The sequence below is a fragment of the Phacochoerus africanus genome, chromosome 1, assembly GCF_016906955.1.
Source record: "Phacochoerus africanus isolate WHEZ1 chromosome 1, ROS_Pafr_v1, whole genome shotgun sequence".
Lineage (NCBI taxonomy): Eukaryota > Metazoa > Chordata > Mammalia > Artiodactyla > Suidae > Phacochoerus > Phacochoerus africanus.
In genome coordinates this window covers 157,646,426-157,666,925 of record NC_062544.1, presented here as the reverse complement: position 1 = coordinate 157,666,925, position 20,500 = coordinate 157,646,426, and the positions used below count along the sequence as shown (strand labels likewise).

The 20,500-nt window shown below is 35.7% G+C and overlaps 1 protein-coding gene across 1 annotated transcript in view; it reads left to right on the top strand.

The window, feature by feature from the left end:
• STAG1 (stromal antigen 1) overlaps positions 1 to 20,500 on the top strand; it is a 415,995-nt gene that overhangs the window by 343,994 nt on the left and 51,501 nt on the right. The window contains exons 16-21 of the mRNA XM_047782999.1: positions 3,121 to 3,224; positions 9,224 to 9,316; positions 9,398 to 9,487; positions 9,648 to 9,851; positions 10,947 to 11,017; positions 13,143 to 13,230. Of these exons, the coding sequence (XP_047638955.1) occupies positions 3,121 to 3,224; positions 9,224 to 9,316; positions 9,398 to 9,487; positions 9,648 to 9,851; positions 10,947 to 11,017; positions 13,143 to 13,230 (650 nt within the window). The remainder of the gene's footprint in view (positions 1 to 3,120; positions 3,225 to 9,223; positions 9,317 to 9,397; positions 9,488 to 9,647; positions 9,852 to 10,946; positions 11,018 to 13,142; positions 13,231 to 20,500) is intronic.

Sequence of the window (20,500 nt, the reverse complement as noted above, 5' to 3'; positions counted from 1 at the left end):
ATTATAAACTTCTCAATTTCTAAAACTTAATCTTTTTTTCTTTTAATTTTTGCCTCAGAGCTCTTGGCAGCAGGTTAAGGATCCAGCCTTGCCATTACAGTAGCTTGGGTCACTGCTGTGGTGTGGGTTCGATCCCTCAGTCAAGAACTTCCACTTTCTCTGGGCATGGTCAAAAAAAAAAAAACAAATAATGGTCATAATAATTTATGCCTAGTTCTGTCTCTATAATCCCCATGTCTGTTGGTCTTTAACACAAATAAGTATAAAGAAAAAAGCATAAAGAGAGAGGCAGTGAGACAGAAAGATAAAATTAAACTATTCAAATTAGTCTCAAAATTTGGCTTTAAAAATACATAGAAATGAATTCAATAAGGAAAGTACAAAATCAGTGTGAAGAAAATCACAATGTTTCATTAAATAATGTCAAATAAGATCTCAGAAATGAATTCTGTCATCTTCCTGTCTGAAAAGATTATTGAAATGTCAGTTCTTCTCAATATAATGTGTAATTTTCCTAAAATACCAGTTCAAATTCCAGTGGGCTTGAGAGAGTTCTGGGACATGAGGTGAGAGAAGGTACTAAACAAAATCATTTCAGAATTTACATAGAATTTTAAGCTTATGTTAAAAGGGTAGTATAGGAGGTCTCTTGTGGCACAGTAGATTAAGGATCCAGCATTGTCACTGCACCAGCTTCAGTTGCTGCTGTGGCACGGGTTCGATCTCTAGTCTGGGAATTTCCACATACCTTGGGTGCAGCCAAAAAATAATTTCTTTTTGAAAGACAAAGTAGCATAGTGCTTAAGACCACAGACCTTGGAGTGAGGCTACCTGAATTCATATCTTGGCTCTATTATTAGGTGGGTACTTTGAAAAGTTATTTAACCTCTCTATGGCTCATTTTCCCCATGTTAGAATATTATTTCCTATTTCTTGGAATTGTTTTGAGGACAAAAGTTAATACATATAAATCACTTATAACTGTGCTTTACACATAGAAACTGCATAGTAACTTGTTTGCTATTAGCTTTATAGAAATTAGAAACATTTTAGGCAAATGAATGGGTAAAGGAAATTTGTTTTTCTGAATATTCAAATTAATTGTTACATGTTAACATATAACGATGTAAAAGCTGCTAAAATGAAAAAATGTGGTACTATAATAGAAAAGACAAATAGATTAATGAAACTAAATAAAGAATCCAAAAATAGATCTAAATGTATATGACCACCTAAAACATGTTAAAAAATGAGAGTTCACTTCAGTAGGGAAAGCTAGTTTTATTTAACAATGGTAGGGGCATAATTGGCTGCTCATCTGGTGAGAATAAACAAACCCATACTTGATACTGTCTGCAAAAATAAATTTGAGACAGATTAAAGATAAAAGCAAGCAGTAGAGACACACAGGTGGAGAGAGAGAAGAAAATATATTTCTGTAATTTCTAGGAGAAAGAGATCTTTGAAGTATTACAAGAAACTCAGAAGCCTTTTTGTACCAATACAAAAAGGCTTCTGTTAACTAAACTTATTGTGGTGATCATTTCATGATATATGTAAGTTTTAAATTATTATGCTGTACAACTTAAACCTGTACCATAGTGTATGTCAATTATGTCTCAAAAAACTGCAAAGAAAAAAGAAACCTAAAAGCCATAGAACAAATCAGTATAGATACAATTTTGTAAAAATTAATACTTTATAACAAAAAATACCATGAGTTTAAAAACAAAAGGACAAACTGGGAGAAAATATTTGCATCATCTAAAGACAAAGTTGGAGTTCCATGGTGGCCTATAGCAGTTAATGATTCAGCATTGTCACTACTGTGGTTTGAGTTCACTCCCAGGCCCAGGAACTTGACCTGCCAAAAGTGCAGCCAAATAAATAAATAAAATAAAAGCAAACTTAATATAAGAACCCAAGAAAGATGGATAACAAGAGCAAAGTGCACAAAGAATAAACATAGAAACATCTCAGAAGAAAATTTTAAACTAATAAGAAAATACACTCCACTAATTAGTAGTTAGGCAGGAGCAAAATAACAAATACTATTTTTTGGAGTTCCCGTCATGGCACAGCAGAAATGAATGTGACTAGAAACCATGAGGTTGCAGGTTTGATCTCTGGCTTCCCTCAGTGGGTTAAGGATCCCACGTTGCTGTGAGCTGTGATGTAGGTCACACACGCAGTTTGGATCTCAAGTTGCTGTGGCTGTGGCGTAGGCCGTCAGCAACAGCTCCAATTAGACCCCTAGCCTGGGAACTTCCATTTGCCTCTGGTGCAGCCCTAAAAGGACAGAAGACAAAAACAAACAAACAAACAAACAAACAAAAAAAACAGCATTTTTAAATTATCAGGTTGACAAAAATTAAAGGGACTTATAACATCCAATACTGGCAGGGATATGAAGAACTGCTTTCAGTCTTTGCAGTTGGAGGTGTGAATTGCAATAAGTATTTTTCTTGATTTGTCAGTACAAAGATTTTAACTTTTGATTCATTACTCCCTCTCTTGAAATTTATCCTACATAAATAAAAGTATCAGTTACATAAAGAGTAATGAATATCATAAATATGTGTATTTATGATATCCATTAGTGCTTTATTTATAAATGGTACAAAACTTTGGGGAAAATTTGAATGAAAGTGGGAGAATATTGAAGAAATTATGGAACACAAATTGTGTAATAACTTGTAATTATTTAATTTGATTATTTATGTGTTAGTGACTTAAAAGATATTCAAAATCTCTTACTAATTTTTTAAGATATAACATGTTTTCTTTATTTAAAAAACCAAAAAAGAAAAATAAATGAGCTTTGAAATGATATAGAAGTAAAATTTTAGCATTGCCAAATTCAGAAGTATGATATTACAACAGACTGGATATTAGAAGAAACCAGAGTTTAGCCTCTGTTTTTTTTTTTTTTTTTTTACTTTGTATCTCTCTGTCATTTGGCTTAACAACCGCATATTATTCTTAAGAAAAAGGACAAAGAACAGAATTTTAGTCTTTAAAATAGCAGTAGGCTACACATTTTTATAATTGTGTTCATTTTTAATGCATGGTTATTGTAAAACTGTTTACTCACCCTAATATGTTTTTGTTTCACTATAGCAATGTCTGACCGTCAGGAGAGTGCCCTTATAGAACTAATGGTTTGTACAATTCGTCAAGCTGCTGAGGCACATCCTCCAGTGGGAAGGGGTACCGGCAAGAGAGTAAGTCGCTTAATGAGAAATCTACAAAAAGGCCTTTAATGTAATTAACTGTCTTAAATATTTGAATTTTCTTTTTTTTTCCTTTTTAGGGCCATATGCATGGCATATGGAGGTTCCCAAACTAGGGATTGAATCTGAGGTATAGCCATTGGCCCATGCCACAGCAACTGCAATACCAGTTCCAAGCAGCATCTGCAACCTACACCACAGCTCACGGCAACACCAGATCCTTAACCCACTAAGTGAGGCCAGGGATCAAACCTGTATCCTAATGAATGCTAATCAGATTCATTTTTGCTGAGCCACAACAGGAACTTCAATATTTGAAAATTTTCCTGGTATACATATCTGAAACATGAATTTTTATAAATGATATATGCTGTGGTAGTTCATCTTATGTCCTGTCTACTATATTTAGGTTCCAAAACTAGATTCTTTGCATTCATGCTCCTATAGCACCTCTGCCTTTTTCTGACAGTCAAGTATCTCAAGAATTTTCACATTCGTATTTGTTAAAAGTGCACAAAAGCTCTGAAGACAAACTGCCTAGTTTTGCAAGCTCTTCCATTTAACAACTATGTGATCTTTGGGCAGTTGATTATTTTCTTGTGTGCCCTAATTTTCTTATTTGTAATATGGGACTAGTAATGCAGGTGTTATTGATATTGAAGGTGAACTGAGATAATCATAGATGGAAAGATTAGCTGTGTTACTATTAAAAAGGTAGGCAGTTCCTCTCTGCCAAAGAAAAATAGTATAAAACTGGAAAAAATTATCAAAAACTTATATCAGGGCTCTGAAAATTCACTAAAGATTTAAAAACATATTGAGAAGCATTTATAGGCATATCTTGGATATATTGTGGGTTTAGTTCCAGACCACCACAATAAAGCAAATATTGCAATAAAGCTAGTCACATTAATATTTTTGTTTCTCGATGTTGTGTTTAGTTTATTAAGTGTGCAAAGCCTTATGTCTAGAAAAACAATATACATACCTTAATTTAAGAATACTTTCTTGGGGTTTCCGTTGTGGCTCAGCAGGTTAAGAACCCAGCATAGTGTCCGTGAAGATGTGGGTTCAATCCCTGGCCTACTCACTGGGTTAAGGATCTGGCGTTGCCCCAAGCTGTGGTGTAGGACGGTGGCAGCAGCACCTCTAATTTGCCCCTAGCCCAGGAATTTCCATATGCCATAAGTGCAGCCTTAGGGAGGAAAAAAAAGAAAATTACTATGAGTGTGTATTCCCTTTACAGTAAGTATCCTGAAATAAAGAAGTAAATTATTGGTTTCAAAAAAAAAAAACTTTGTCGCTAAAATAAGCTGTCATCTGAGTCTTAAGCAATTCGCAAGTTTTTGCTTGTGGCAATTTCTTAAAATCAGAAAAGAATGAAGTTTGCCTCATTAGTGGAGTTTTCCTTCAAACAATTTCTCTGTAGCTTGAAGTGCTGTTTAATAACATTGACCCACAGTAGAATTCTTTCAAAATTTGACTCAACCCTCTGAAACACAGCTGCTGCTTTATCAACTAAGTTCATATAATATTCTAAATCCTTTGTTGTCATTTCAACAGTCATCACAGCATTTTCCCCAGGAGTAGATTCCATCTTAAGAAACCACTTTGCTCACTCATAAGAAGCAACTCCTCATCCATTAAAGTTTTTATCATAAGATTTATCACATATTCAGTCTCTACTTTGAATTCTAGTTCTCTTACTATTCCTACCACATCTGCAGTGACTTCCTCCACTAAAATCATAAACCCTTCAAAGATCATCTATGAGGGTTGGAATCAACTTCTTCCAAATTCCTGTCAGTGTTGATATTTTGGCTTCTTCCCCATGAATCATGAATGTTCTTTCTTTTTCTTTTTCTTTTTGCTTTTCAGGGCTGCATCCATGGCATATGGAGATTCCCAGGCTAGGGGTCAAATCGGAGCTATTGCTGCCAACCACAGCCACTTGGGATCTGAGCTGCTTCTGCAACCTATACCACAGTTCATGGCAACACTGGATCCTTAACCCACTGAGAGAGGCCAGGGATTGAACCCGCATTCTCATGGATCCTAGTTGGGAGACATGAAGGGAACTCTAAATCATGAATGTTCTTAATGTTATCCAGAATGCTGAATCCTTTCTAGAAAGTTTTCAATAGACTTTGCTCAGATCTATCAAGGATCACTACCTGTGGCAGCTGTAGCCTTACAACACGTATTTCTTACTATTAAAACTTGAAAGTCAAAATTACTCCCTGATCTGTGGGCTGCAGAATGGGTATTGTGTTAGGAGGCATGAAAACAATATTATTCTCATTGTGCATCTCCATCAGAGCTCTAGGGTGACAAGTTACATTGTCAGTAAGGAGTTACATTTTGAAAGGAATCTTTTTTATGAGCAGAAGGACTCAACAGTGGGCCTAAAATATTTACTAAACCATGTTATAAACAGATGTGTTGGAGTTCCTGTCATGGCTCAGTGGTTACTGAATCCAAGTAGGAACCATGAGGTTGCAGGTTCGATCCCTGGCCTTGCTCAGTGGGTTAAGGATCAGGCATTGCCATGAGCTGTGGTGTAGGTCGCAGACTCGGCTCGGATCCCGAGTTGCTGTGGCTGTGGTGTAGGCCGGCGGCTACAGCTCCAATTAGACCCCTACCCTGGGAACGTCCATATGCTGCAGGAGCGGCCCTAGAAAAGGCACAAAGCCAAAAAAAAAAAAAACAACAGATGTGTTGTCATCCAGATTTTGTTATTTCATTGATAAATAACACAGGCAGAGTAGATTTACCATAATTCTTAAGGGCTGTATGATTTTTGGAATGGTAAATGATCACTGGCTTCAACCTCAAGTCACCAGCTACAATCTGCCCCCCCCCCTCAAAAAAACGTCAGCTGGTCATTTGAAAGCTGTGAAGCCAGACACTGACTTCTCTCTGGTTATAGAAGTCCTAGATGGCATCTTTTTCCAATATAAAGCAAAAAAAAATATGTGTTTTGCTTACATCAAAAGTCTGATGTTTAGTGTAGCCATCTTCACTAATTATCTTAGCTTAGATCTTCTGGGTAACATGATGCAGCTTCTACATCAGCACTTGCTGCTTCACCTTACATGTTTATGTTGCAGAAATGGCTTCTTTGCTTAACCCTGCTAGTTTCAAACTTCTCCTGTAGCTTCCTCACCTCTCTCAGCCTTCATAAAATTGAAGAGAGTTAGAGCCTTGCTCTGGGTTAGGCTTTGGCTTAAGGAAGTATTCTGACTAGTTTGATCTTCTGTCCAGACCACTGAAACTTCTCCCATATCAGCATTAAGGTTGTTTCATTTTCTTATTATTCAGTATTCACTGGAATAGCACTTTTAATTTCTTACAAGAACTTTAACTTTACATTCACAACTTGGTTAACTGTTTGGCACTAGATGCCTAGCTTTCGACCTATCTCGCCTATCAACATGCCTTCCTCACCAAGCTTAATCTGTCTAACTTAATTTAAAGAGATATATGACTCTTCTATTTACTTGAAGACTGAGAGGCCATTGTAGGGTTATTAAATGGCCTTATTTCAGTATTGTTAAGTCTTAGGGAATAGGGAAGCCTCAGGAGGGGGAGAGAGATGGGGAAATAGCTGGTTGCTAGAGCACTCAGACACATTTATTAGCTTCCCAATCTTATATGGATGTGGTTTGTGGCACCCCAAAACAATTACAGTGGTGACAGCAAAGGTCACTGATCACTGATCACCATAACAAATATGATGAAAAAGTTTGACATATTGCAAGGATTATCACCAAAATGTTACACTGCCAAAATATGACATAGAAACACAAAGCAAACAAATGCTTTTGTGAAAATGGTGTTGAACTTGGCAAGGGTTATCACAAAGTTTCAATTTATATTTTAAAAAAAAAGCACTATCTACAAAGCATAATATAATGAGGCATGCCTGTATTCTTAAAAAATTGCTGAAGCTTCAGGTAAAAGCAGTAGGAGTCTGCAGCCTTCTTGCCTAGGATTACAATACACACATTAGCCACAGGCTTGATTGGTAATATCTGTAGTTTTACATGAGTGGCACTGTTTGCAAAAACTAGCAGCTTTGCTGTCAAAGGAAGCAGACTCAATATGTAACAAGTGGGAAAAGTCCACCTCTTTGTCAACTAGAAACAGCAAATATGGGAGAAACAAACAAGGCTGTCCTACAGGTATCATATTCAGAGGTTGTGTTCGTAATTGGTAAGAATAGTGGACCAACCAAGAATCTAACTAAAACCTGGAAATGAGAAAGCCATAAAAGGATTAATAAACAATTCACATATCCCTGGCTGACTGGGAAACCTGAGAGAACCTAATGGCAGATAAAATTCCAGCAAATTTACAGACTGGCTGAACTTTGTTCTAGGGTTTATGGTATACTTCAAGCCATTATATCCAATTTCAGATTAATAATGAATGAATTATTAAAAATATAGCACTTTTGCTCCGAGTTCCATTTCCTTTCCTCTTCTTTGTGCTATTATCACATATATCTATATATGTTGTAATCTTAATACTGCAGTACTATAATTATTACTTTAAATAATCTCATGTCTCTTTAAAGATTAAAAAAATATGTAATATACACAGCCTTTTATATCTACCCACATATTTACCACTTATGGTACTTTCCATTTTTCTCTGTGGATAGAGTTACTATTCTTTATAGCTTTAAGGACTTCTTCTGGTATTTCCTCTAAGGCAGGTCTTCTAGCAACATATCTTTCAAAGTCTGTTTGTATGGGAATGTTTTAACAGCATATCCTAGGTATTACTCCACAACTTTATTTGGAGATCTTCATTTTCGTACCGCTGCACAGGAGATGCTTTTGAGAGTCTTTTGGGTTGTTGCCAGTCTTTTGCTATTAGAAATAATGTGCCGCAAATAATTTGTGTCATTTCATGCTAGTACTAGCTGTGTTGGTAGGATAGATTTCTAAAAGTGGGATTTCTGGAGTTCCCATTGTGGCTCAGTGGGAACAAACCCTGCCAGTCTCCATGAGGATGCGGGTTTGATCCCTGGCCTCACTCAGTGGGTTAAAGATCTGGTGTTGCCTTAAGCTGTGGTATAGGTCACAGACAGAGCTCAGATCCCACATTGCTGTGGCTGTGGTGTAGTCCGGCAGCTGCAACTCTGATTTGACCCCTGGCCTGGGAGCTTCAATATGCTGCGGATGCGGACATAAAAAGACCAGAAATTTTTTTAAATAAAAATAGAAGTGGCAGAGTTCCCATCAGTGGAAGGAATCCGACTAGGAACCATGAGGTTGCGTGTTCAATCCCTGGCCTTGCTCAGTGGGTTAAGGATCGGGTGTTGCTGTGAGCTGTGGTGTAGTCGCAGACATGGCTTGGGTCTGATGTTGCTGTAACCGTGGCGTAGGCTGGCAGCTGTAGCTTCAATTCCACCCCTAGCCTGGGAACCTCCATGTGCTGCTGGTGTGGCCCTAAAAAGCAAAATATATGTGTATATGTATATAGTTTTGTTTTTATTTAATCTAAAGTAGCAATTTATCTAAAATAAGAAGGTATTTAATAAAGTAATAGTACACGTTTACTAGCAATTTATATGAAACTGGATGTTTTGTTTGTTTGTTTGTTTGTTTTATCTTTTTTAGGGCCGCATTTGTGGCATATGGAGATTCCCAGGCTAGGGGTCGAATCCGAGCTATAGCTGCCAGCCTATACCACAGCCACAGCAGTGCAAGATGTGAGCCTCATCTGCAACCTACACCACAGGTCACGGCAATGTCAGACTCTTAACCCACTGAGCAAGGCCAGGGATCAAACCCACGTCCTCATGGAAACTAGTTGCATTCGTTAACCAATGAGCCACAATGGGAACGCCAAACTAGATGTATTTATTTTAGTAATTTGCTTATATATTATTTCTCAATGCTTCATCATTGTTTGTGACATTCTAGATTTATAAGTTAGTACATGACACTCATTCTTTGCCCATTTAAATTTATTTCTAGGTGCTAACTGCCAAAGAAAGGAAAACTCAAATTGATGATAGAAACAAATTGACGGAGCATTTTATTATCACACTTCCTATGTTGCTTTCAAAGGTACAGTTTCATTTACAGTTTTATGATAATATGCCACTGATACTGTACTATTAGTTACTTTTTCTTTGCTTCTCCTTCTAGTATTCTGCAGATGCAGAGAAGGTAGCAAACTTGCTACAAATCCCACAATATTTTGATCTAGAAATTTATAGCACAGGTAGAATGGAAAAGGTAAGAAATTGAAATTCTGCTATTATAATCAGTTTTATTTAACTGGATTATTTTATTTTCATGTAATATATAGGCTTATTTGTTATTTGACAGAAGCCTAATTTTATTTTTTGTTATCAATCTAAATATCATAGATTTTCTTTTTTTTTTTCCTCCTCAGCATCTAGATGCTTTATTAAAGCAGATAAAGTTTGTTGTGGAGAAACATGTAGAATCAGATGTTCTAGAAGCCTGCAGTAAAACCTATAGCATCTTATGCAGTGAAGAGTATACCATCCAGAACAGAGTGGACATAGCTCGAAGTCAATTGATTGATGAGTTTGTAGATCGATTCAATCATTCTGTGGAAGATCTATTACAGGAGGTCTGTTTTTTTGTTTTGTTCTGTTCATTTTTTAAAGTTTTATTGGAAGGTTAGTTGATTTACAATATTGTGATAATCTACAGTACAACAAAATTTTAAATTTAATATGTACCTGTTAATAATTTTGGCTAATTATTCAAGGTGGCTAGCTTAGTTTGTAAATTGTTTTCATTTTAAAATAAACTCTAGCAGAATTCTCTACCAGCCTCAGAACTTAGCAGCATTATTGTAATTGTTCATCCTATATAGATCTGCCTTAGTTATATTTATTTTTGTTTTAAAAACCTGTTTCATAAAAGGCAGGAGGTTTTTTTCCCCTCTTTTAAAGAAAAGTCTTTTTAAGGTCTGCCTTTTTTAATTCATTTTTTTCATTTTCTATTCCTGGGACCTAATTTGCACTTTAATATTACTGAACTATCATGACATGCTAAGGAATAAAACATAAAAATTAAGTGTGCTTATAAAGGTTGACTGCCTACCAGTGGTGTGCCCAAGATAGCAGCAAGCATCTCCAGCTGGTTAGTTTTACAGTGATTTCTCTGATTCCTGTCTTTTGTCCTCTCCCTTTAATCTATGTAAGATAGTCTGGAATTCCCACAGCTTTCTGTGTGCTGATGACCAATCTGATAGGATTTCTTTTTAATCCATTCAATCAATTTTCCCCTACTTTTAATTTTAAATTTTAACTTTTAACTTTTTCAACCATTTTTAACTTTTCACTGTGATTTTGAAACTATAGATATAACATTCAGTAAAAATCACTGAAATAACTGTTAAATTCTTTAAAATACATATCCTTTAACTCAGCAATTTCAAGGAATTTCTCCTACAGTATTAATTGGGGAAGTGTACAAATCATGATTATGACATTGTTTAAAATGCAGAAGTGGTTATCGCTGGGTATTGGAATTATGAATGTTTTTTATTTTTTGGTTTTTTGCTTATTTGTATTTTCTTATTTGCCAGCAGTGAATATGTACTATTTATATAATAAAACAGATTTTTCTTTCACCGGTAAATACTAATAGATTTTCATGTAAATTTGAGAATGAGTAAAGTTATGATAATAAGGTGCTATCTGCTTTTTGTTTATAGGGAGAAGAAGCTGATGATGATGATATTTACAATGTTCTTTCTACTTTAAAGCGGTTAACCTCTTTTCACAAGTACGTCATTTTATTTATTTAAATAGATTATATTAATCAACATAAAACATACTGATTGATTACAATGTTTTCCCTTTATTATTCGCATTTTCTCCAGATAAATTATAGGTTTTTATTATAGTTTAATTACTTAAAGAGTAAGATTTATTATTCAATAATGAATATATACTGTACCCTGTAAAAGTTTAAGATAATCAGTATTATTAACAAATTAGTTGAGCTAGCATTTTAGAGGTATAATTTTCAGTTGATAGTTCTTAGAAATCTTACTAAATAAGAATCAAGATTTTGGAGAAAGCCATTAAAGTTATTTCTATAAGCTTTTTTTCCTGACTTGCTCTTGTTTTTCTGTTTGTTTATTCTTGTGTTCTTACTGTGTAGACAGAGCAGTTAGATAAGGAAAAAAGGTCTCAGATCCTTGAAATAGGTGTTATTTTCAAACTGTAACTTGCACTTCCCTTGTAATAAGACATCCTTATCTTCTCCATAAAAAAGAAAATAAAGAACATTGTCATGAAAGAGAATGTTTAGGTGTAGCCTTTATTTACTTTAATGACTATTTCAGATTTCAAAAGCAGTATCTAAAATTTTAAGCTTTTTCTATATACACAAGTACATTTTTGGAATTCCATGGAGAAACAGACCCTTATTTTAAAAAATCTTTAACATCTGAAAATAAAGTTGACAGTGTCAAAACTCTTATTTAAGAAAATATTTTGAGGAGTTCATGTTGTAGCTCAGTGGTTAACAAATCTGACTGGCATCAATGAGGACACAGGTTCAATCCCTGGCCTCACTCAGTGGGTTAAGGATCCAGTGTTGGCATGAGCTGTGGTGTAGGCCGTCAGCTGCAGTTCTCATTGGACCCCTAGCCTGGGAACCTCCATAAGCCATGGGTTTGGTCCTAAAAAAACAAAAAATAATATACATTTTTTGACGTTTGAAAATAAAAGTTAACCAGTAATAGTACTATTTTTAGTAGTAGAATACATGAGAATTTACAAATGTGAGTGTTTTTTGGTTGGGTTTTTTTTTGGGGTTTTTTTTTTTTGTCTTTTTGCCTTCTCTAGGGCCACTCCAGTGGCATATGGTGGTTCCCAGGCTAGGGGTCCAGTTGGAGCTGTAGCCAGTGGCCTATGCCAGAGCCACAGCAACGCGGGATCTGAGCCAAGTCTGCAACCTACACCACAGCTCATGGCAACGCCAGATCCTTAACCCACTGAACAAGGCCAGGGATTGAACCCGCAACCTCATGGTTTCTAGTCAGATTCATTAACCACTGCGCCATGACGGGAACTCCAATGTGAGTGTTATCTTGATCAGAAGTCCTCAACCCATGTAAATAGCTACACTAAGGTTTTTGAGCTATGCAGTATTTCATTTACCCTGACATTGTCTTTTCTTTATCTCCATCTTGTGAATACAAATTTGTTTTTCAAAAATACACATGTACTTATATTTTGTATTTGTGAATAGATTTCTTTAAATGCACTTAAAAAAAAAAAATAGGAATTCCCTTTGTGGCTCAAAGGGTTAAGAAGCCAACTAGTATCCATGAAGATGAGGGTTCAATCCCTGGCCTCACTCAGTGGGTTAAGGATATGGTGTTGCCATGAGCTATGATGTAGGTCGAAGACAGGGCTCGGATCCTCTGCTGCTGTGGCTGTGGTATGGGCCGGCAGCTGATGCCTTAATTCAGCCCCTAGCCTAGGAATTTCCATGTGCCACAGGTGTGGCCCTAAAAAGCAAAAGAAAAAAAATCTAGAAAGAAATGGTAACCTTCACTTAAACATAGGCAGTTTTATTGTTGTGGATTTCTCTTAATGAATGAATGAATGAGTATCAGTTTGCACTCTTTCTCTATCCACCTCTCTCTTCTACTTCCCCCTCTCATTCCCCCCTTTCCTGTTTTTTCTTTTTCTTTCTCTCTCTCTCTCTCTTTCTCTTTCTCTCTTTTTCACTCTCTTTCTTTCTAAGCTTAGGGACTTTAACATTTCCTTAGGGATCTTTTTCAGTTCTACTAAAAAATGAAGTTACTTTATTCTTCCCCCATTGAAACTGAACTCAAAGAATTTCAGTTTTATTCCACTCTAGAATAAAGTTAATGCATTTTTGTTTGTTTTAGCGCTCATGATCTCACAAAATGGGATCTGTTTGGTAATTGCTACCGATTATTGAAGACTGGAATTGAACATGGAGCTATGCCAGAACAGGTAGGAGTTCATTGATACTCCTTTTTGTCATTTTAGAAAGCTAAGCTTTTCTGAGATCATGTATGATTTTCAAAAGCCTTTGATAGAAAGCAGTTGATAATTCTTAACGGCAGCTGCCTTCTTTGAGAATTATTCAATGTTATGGATAGGTATAGTATATCTTCAGATTTTAGCAGAAAAAAATAGAAAACCTTCTTTATAATGTAGCAAAAGTTTAATATTAATATTTAACTTCGAGGTAAACATTATTACTCTTTTAGGAAAACTACCATTAATAACTACAATAGCAATTTCAAAACATCAATTTAATATAATGAAAATTTCTGATTATGGCTCTTTGTCAGTCATTGTTCTAGGTATTGTACAGCCTTATATAATGGCTTAGTCTTTTGCAGTAGAATCATAGTTAAATAAGTGTGGAGGCCTTTAGCAGATTTTAGACTTTTTTGCAGTCATTTATAAGTCAGCATGGAAAGGGCAGGAATTCAACAAACTTTCTCTAGTCTGAAAGAGAGAATAGTCAACTTAGTTATCATACACAGAATTGAGAATATAATAATTCTGTATGAGAATTAAGTTGCTAATTATTAATTAACAATTATAATTATTGCTTATTAACAATAACAGTATTTTGTTAAGAATTAAGGGTTATTTTGTATATTGCAGACATTCATTCATGTAGACTAAAATACCAACCCGCATAGTTAGGTACAGATGGTGCTTAGAGGTGAACTCATCCATTCCCATTTTAGTAATATGGAATGCTTAGATGATACTTCATTATACTAAAGCAAAAAAAATCAATAGGTATGACAAATTTTTAATTTTACATTAAAAATTAATCCCAGAAGCATTGCTTTATTATTGATGATTAACTCTTTTAAGTTGCCTTAATTCATGTCTTTAATCTCTACTTTGTAGTCTCTCTTTAATAACACATGTCCCTGATTCTGTTAGGTGTTTTTATTGTAGTTTGTGGGCAAAGGCTAAATATATGACCTTGTTGTTTTTCTTCCATTTATTGCTGACTCTTCAACTTTTATCTCTCTCCATCTCAAACTTTTCAGTAGCCAACTGTAATTGCTGTGCAAAGCTGTGCTTCAAAGTTTAAAGGGGAATGATAGAGTTTAGGATATTCTTTTTTTGGTTTCATTTTCCTCATGACGAGAATAAGAGTAGCACTTTCCATTTCATCTGGAAATTACAACTATATTTAAATTTATTTTGAATTCACCATACCATCATTTATTGTCTTAGATCTGATTTGTTTCAGTCTCACAATGTTGTCTTTTGTGGTTTTGTCAGTTTTCTGTTAATTATTTTTACTGCATATATATCATTTACCCCTTTAATTTCTTTGAGTAAGAGAACATATTTATATGAGATTTGCTTTACCTTTGTTAACTTCTTGGGAACATTCTTTTTCTTTTTCTCTTTTTAGGGCTGCTCCTGCAACATAAGCAAGTTCCCAAGCTAGGGGTCAAATCAGAGTTGTAGCTGCCTACCTGCGCCACAGCCACAGTAATGCAGGATCCGAGCTACATCTGTCTGCAGCCTACCCGACAGCTCATGGCAATGCTGGATCCTTAACCCACTGAGCAAGGCCAGGGATTGAACCCACATCCTCGTGGATACTATTCAGGTTCATTACCACTGAGCCACGATGGGAACTCCTTGGAAACTTTAATCATGTGTATGCGATTTGCACTGGTAGATTGTACTCTTATTCGTTTAGGCAATTAGAGATTATTTAACATTTAGCAGCTCTTAGAACCATCTCTTTAGATACCCGGTACTGAAAATCCAAGCCCTGACTGAATTCAACATTTCTTCATAGGACCCACAAAAGCTTGCTTTTTTAGATTATAACTCTATTCCTTTCGTTTAGAATCCAAGAAAATACCCTTTTAGAGCAAGGATATTAAAGAACTACCAAAATATTTGCTATTGTTAACGCTCAGTGATGTTCAACATTTTTGAAGATAACCTTAAAACTTACTATTTGGGGGAACTGTATATTGTCCATAAATGCTTGACTATTCATTTTTGATGGTAAACCATTTCAACTAGAAGTTTCACAGACCCACTCTTCAGAATTAACAATTCTTTTTTTCCTTCCTCTTTCCATGATTTATCTTTTCTCATGCCAGAACTGTTTTAACTATTATGGTAGAACATGTAAAACCACAGTTTAAAAAAATCAAGCTATTGTTAAAATAATTTTTTAAGTTGAATTATCGAAAAGTTTCAAATTGTACAAAAGGAAAAAAAGCTCATATTGCAAATGTACAATTTACAGAATTACTAGCAAAACCATTCAAGGAGATACTGAAAATACAAAAATTCGATTGACTTCAAGCTGAACTGGAAACCCATTGGAGTAGATATTAAGCCTTTCCCGTTGCGTGGTAGTCTACAATTCTAAGCATCTGTTTTCCACATGAAACTCAAGCAAAGGATCAATCTGTGCAGGTGCCAGGGCACTTCCCGGCTTGCTCCCTGGCCAGAACCACAGGTGGACAGGGCTGGCGTGGTGGACAGTCCAGTCATTCCTGCCCCTTCACTTCAGTGAAACTCACGTTTCTGGAAGAAAGTGAGACCCCAGCCCCCCTAACTGGAGCCTAGCAATTACTAAATTCACAGATAAAACATTTTTGGTGACCAAGATTTTTTCAGAACTGTACAAATGTTGAGAAAAGTTTGTCTGTTTACTAAAAGGATGAATAAAATATCCATTTTGCTTTTTCTACATAAAAGATAGTCATTGGCTGCACAGATTTTTTTTTTTTAATGCTTTTATTTTTTGGTAAAAAGGGAAAGCCTCATCCTTCTGTTGCAGCTCCTTTAAAAACCACCCCAGAAACAGCTGTGGATGGATTGGTTTGGATATTGAGGCTTACTTTAAAATCAGAAAAGAAGTAACTTTGGGCCTATCAAGGCATCAATAATAGAAAACTTATGTTTTGTACTTATTATGTACCAGGTATGAGTCTATATGCATACATTTGTTGAAGCCTCATGATAGCCCTATGAGATATACATCATTATTCTCATTTTATTGATTACAAAACTGAAGCATAGAGAGATTAAATAACTTGCCTAAGGTCTCATAACTATTGCATACACGCTTAAACCAAGGTTTTAAACTCTTTTCAGTGCATCTTCAAATTTTCTGCTGCTAATTTGCTACTACTATTTATAGTGTCCCATGCCTTCAGATTTTTGCCCCATATTAAACTCTTACTATTTTGTGTGTTTATTTTTTTATTACTCAATGAATTTATAGTTGTACAGTGGTCATCACAGTCCAATTTTGTGTGTTTATTTTTTCCAAACTTCTGTGTTTTTTCAGTGAGAATTGAAAAATTAGATTCTGATATTTAATCAATCATCGTGAACTGGAAATCAATAAATTTCTTTAGGCAGAACATGATACAGGGGTTGAGTTTAATTTTATCAAGCTATTGTTCTCGATCATAATAAAGCTTACTATATAAACAGTGGGGTCTTGTTTTCTCTAGAAGTCATGATGTCCTTGGTAGACTACACACTATTTCTTTGTCTGGGCTTAGAAATTATTTCAGTTACCCACTTCTGACTATTCCTAGGCATGCCATATCATAATCTTTTGGGACTTCTTCACAACCACCTCTCTCCCAAACACACACACACACACACACACACACACACACACACACGGTCGTTATTGACCAAAAATGTGTTTGAATGTCAGGCCCTGAGGGTATAAGGATATATTAGAAGTCGTGTTTAATCTGAAGAGACTTTTGATCTTTTTAAAAATTCTGCCTCCTTAATATCTCTTCTTACCATTATTCTTCCAGCCCTGCTACCATTTCCTTAGTTTAATTTTTCATATTTTCTCTGTGGATCATGGTAGTAACTGGCTGTCTCAGTAACCCCAGTTTTACCCTCTGTCCAATCTAGGTTCTGTTCCAATAATTCTCAACATATGTATGCATCAGAAAACTTTATGGAGTTGTTTGGTTGTTTTCATTTTTTTTTTAATATTTGTATACTTTCAAATACCCCTGTGAGAATAAATTAGTATAATCCTTTTAGAGGGTTATTTGTCAGTCTCTACCAAAATTTAAAGTGAATGTATCCTTCATTGAGCATTTGTAATTCCAGGAATTTAGACTATGAATATGTACTTGGGCACATATACAAAGATGTAGGTAAAAAGATGTTCATTGCAGAATTATTTATAAAAAAGTTAAAAGTTGAAATAATCTAGGAGTTCCCATTGTGGTGCAGTGGAAGCATATCCGAGTAGTATCCATGTAGTTGTGGGTTCAATGCTTGGCCTCACTCAGTGGGTTAAGGATCTGCTGTTGCCGTGAGCTGTGGTGTAGGTCACAGACGCAGCTCAGACCCTGTGTCGCTATGACTGTGGTGTACGCCAGCAGCTGTAGCTCCAGTTCAACACCTAGCCTTGGAACTTCCATATGCCGCTGGTGCAGCCCTTAAAAGCAAAAAAAAATAAAATAAAAATAAAAGTTGAGGAGTTCCCCTCATGGCGCAGTGGTTAAGGAATCTGACTAGGAACCATGAGGTTGCAGGTTCGATCCCTGGCCTTGCTCAGTGGGTTAAGGATCTGGTGTTGCCGTGGGCTGTGGTGTAGTTTGCAGACTCAGCTTAGATCTGGCGTTGCTGTGGCTCTGGTGTAGACCAGCGGCTGCAGCTCCAATTAGACCCCTAGCCTGGGAACCTCCACATGCCGTGGGAGCAGCCCTAGAAAAGACAAAAAAATAAAAAAATAAAAGTTGAAATAATCTAAATATCCATCAACCGAGGACTGGTTAGCTATGGCAGGATTGTTTTAATTCTGCGCAATGCTATGCAGCTATAAATAAAAGAGTGGAGTTGATATCATATATTCTATGCGAGAAGAAATTTAATGAAAAAGGCAAGGAGCAAAACAGTATATAAATTTAAATGGTGATAAGATCTGTATACATACCTTTTAAATGACAGACTTATTTCTGGGATGATACATAAGAAATTGTTAACAGTGGCTTTGGTGGAAAACTAGAGATTTGTAGTGGTTAAGAAACTTAGGCTGTTGGATATTTTACCATGTACTCCTATTTTTTTTTAAGTTGAAAAACCGGTTAAGACTCAGATGTTGAGAACAAACTAGCAGTTACCAATGGGAAAGGGACAAGGGGAGGGGCAAGGCAAGATAAGGGTAGGGGATTAAGAGATACAAACTACTATGTATAAAATAGATAAACAACAAGGATACAGCACAGAAGTACAGCCATTGTTTTGTAATAATTTTAAATGGAACGTAAGCTAGAAAAATGTCGAATCACTGTGTTGTACACCTGAAACAAATACAGTATTGTAAATCAACTACACTTGAATAAGAAAGAAAATAAGGGGAGAGTTCCCTGTTGGTCTAGTAGTTTGGACTCAGTGCTTTCACTGCTGTAGGCCGGGTTCAATCCCTGGCTTGGGAACTGAGATCCCGCATGAAGCCACTGCATGTGGCGGCCAAAAAAATTTTTTTGGTGAATTCCCGTTGTGCCTCAGTGGTAACAAGCCCAAGTAGTATTCATGAGGATGAGGGTTAAAACCCTGGCCTTGCTCAGTGGCTTAAGGATCCAGCGTTGCCTTGAGGTATTGTATAGGTCAGAGACACAGCTCATATAGTACGTTGCTGTGGCGTAGGCCAACAGCTGTAGCTCAGGTTTGAACCCTGGCCAGGGATCTTCCATATGCCGTAGGTGTGGCTCTAAAAAGGAAAAAAAGTCTTTTTTAAAGTAAATAAGTAAAAATTTTTAAGACAAACCCCCCAATTGTTTACTCATGAACCCTAGAAATAAATATAACAAAATATGTGCAAGATGTATATATGCTGAAAGCTATAAAAGCCTAATGAAAGAAATCAAAATTTTAATAAATGAAGATATACCATGTTTGTGAATTAGAAGTCTCAGTATTTTTAACATGTCAGTTTTGCTCATACTGATCTTAGATTTAACATAATTCTAGTTAAAATCCTCCACAGGATTTCTTGTAGAAAATTGACAACTATTCTAAAATTTATATGGAAAGGCAGAATTAAAATAACCAAAAGAATTTTGAAAAAAAAAAACAAAATTAGAAGATTTATACTACCTAATTTTAAGACTGTGAACAGTAATTTAGTGTAATATTGAAGAAAGGATAGACATAGACCAAAGGAGAATCCAGATGTGGATCCACACATGAATGGCCAATTGATTTTTTTTTTTTAAGATAGCTTTTTTTTTTTTTTGTCTTTTTTCTATTTCTTTGGGCCGCTCCCGCGGCATATGGAGGTTCCCAGGCTAGGGGTCGAATCAGAGCTGTAGCCACTGGCCTACGCCAGAGCCACACAACAACGCAGGATCTGAGCCGCGTCTGCAACCTACACCACAGCTCACTGCAATGCCAGATCATTAACCCGCTGAGCAAGGGCAGGGACCGAACCCACAACCTCATGGTTCCTAGTCGGATTCGTTAACCACTGCGCCACGACGGGAACTCCCCAATTGATTTTTGACGAAGGTACTAACGCAGTTCTTTGGAGAAAGGACGATCTTTCAACAAATAATGCTGAAATAGTTGGATATTTATATGCAAAAAATGGACCTTAATCCATATTCACACCATATACAAAGTTAATTCAAAATAGCCCATGAACCTAAATGTAAAAGCTTTTACTGTTGGAATTTTTTTTTACCTGAGTTGATCTATCTTGTAATGATTTTTTTTTTTTAATCTTTAGTATAGTATGACTGTTGGTAATACAACACAGCAGATGATCTCATTCCCAAAGCACATTCCAAAGATTTAGGAATCTTTCCTTTTTATTAAAGAATTGTTACTTTATATTGCTATGATTTGCTTTACTGTTTTTGCTTAGCATTTTCTCAATAAAAGTATTACTGCAAACTCTTTGCCATATCGATTATTATTTTTAATTATACAGAAAAACTGATTTGATCTCCTTATATAAAGTTATGAATTTTAACGTATACATATTTATGTAGTCACCACCACAGTCAGGATGCAGAACAGTTTTATCATCCTCTACACTTCATATTATATCTTTATAGTCATATGCTTATACCATCTACAACCCCTCAAAACCAATCATCTGTTTTCCATCACTATTGTTTTGTCTTTCTGAGATTTCCAAATAAATGGAATTAAAGAGTATATAAACCTGAATATAATGCCTTTGAGATTAATTCAAGCTGTTATGTGACTCACTAGTTGC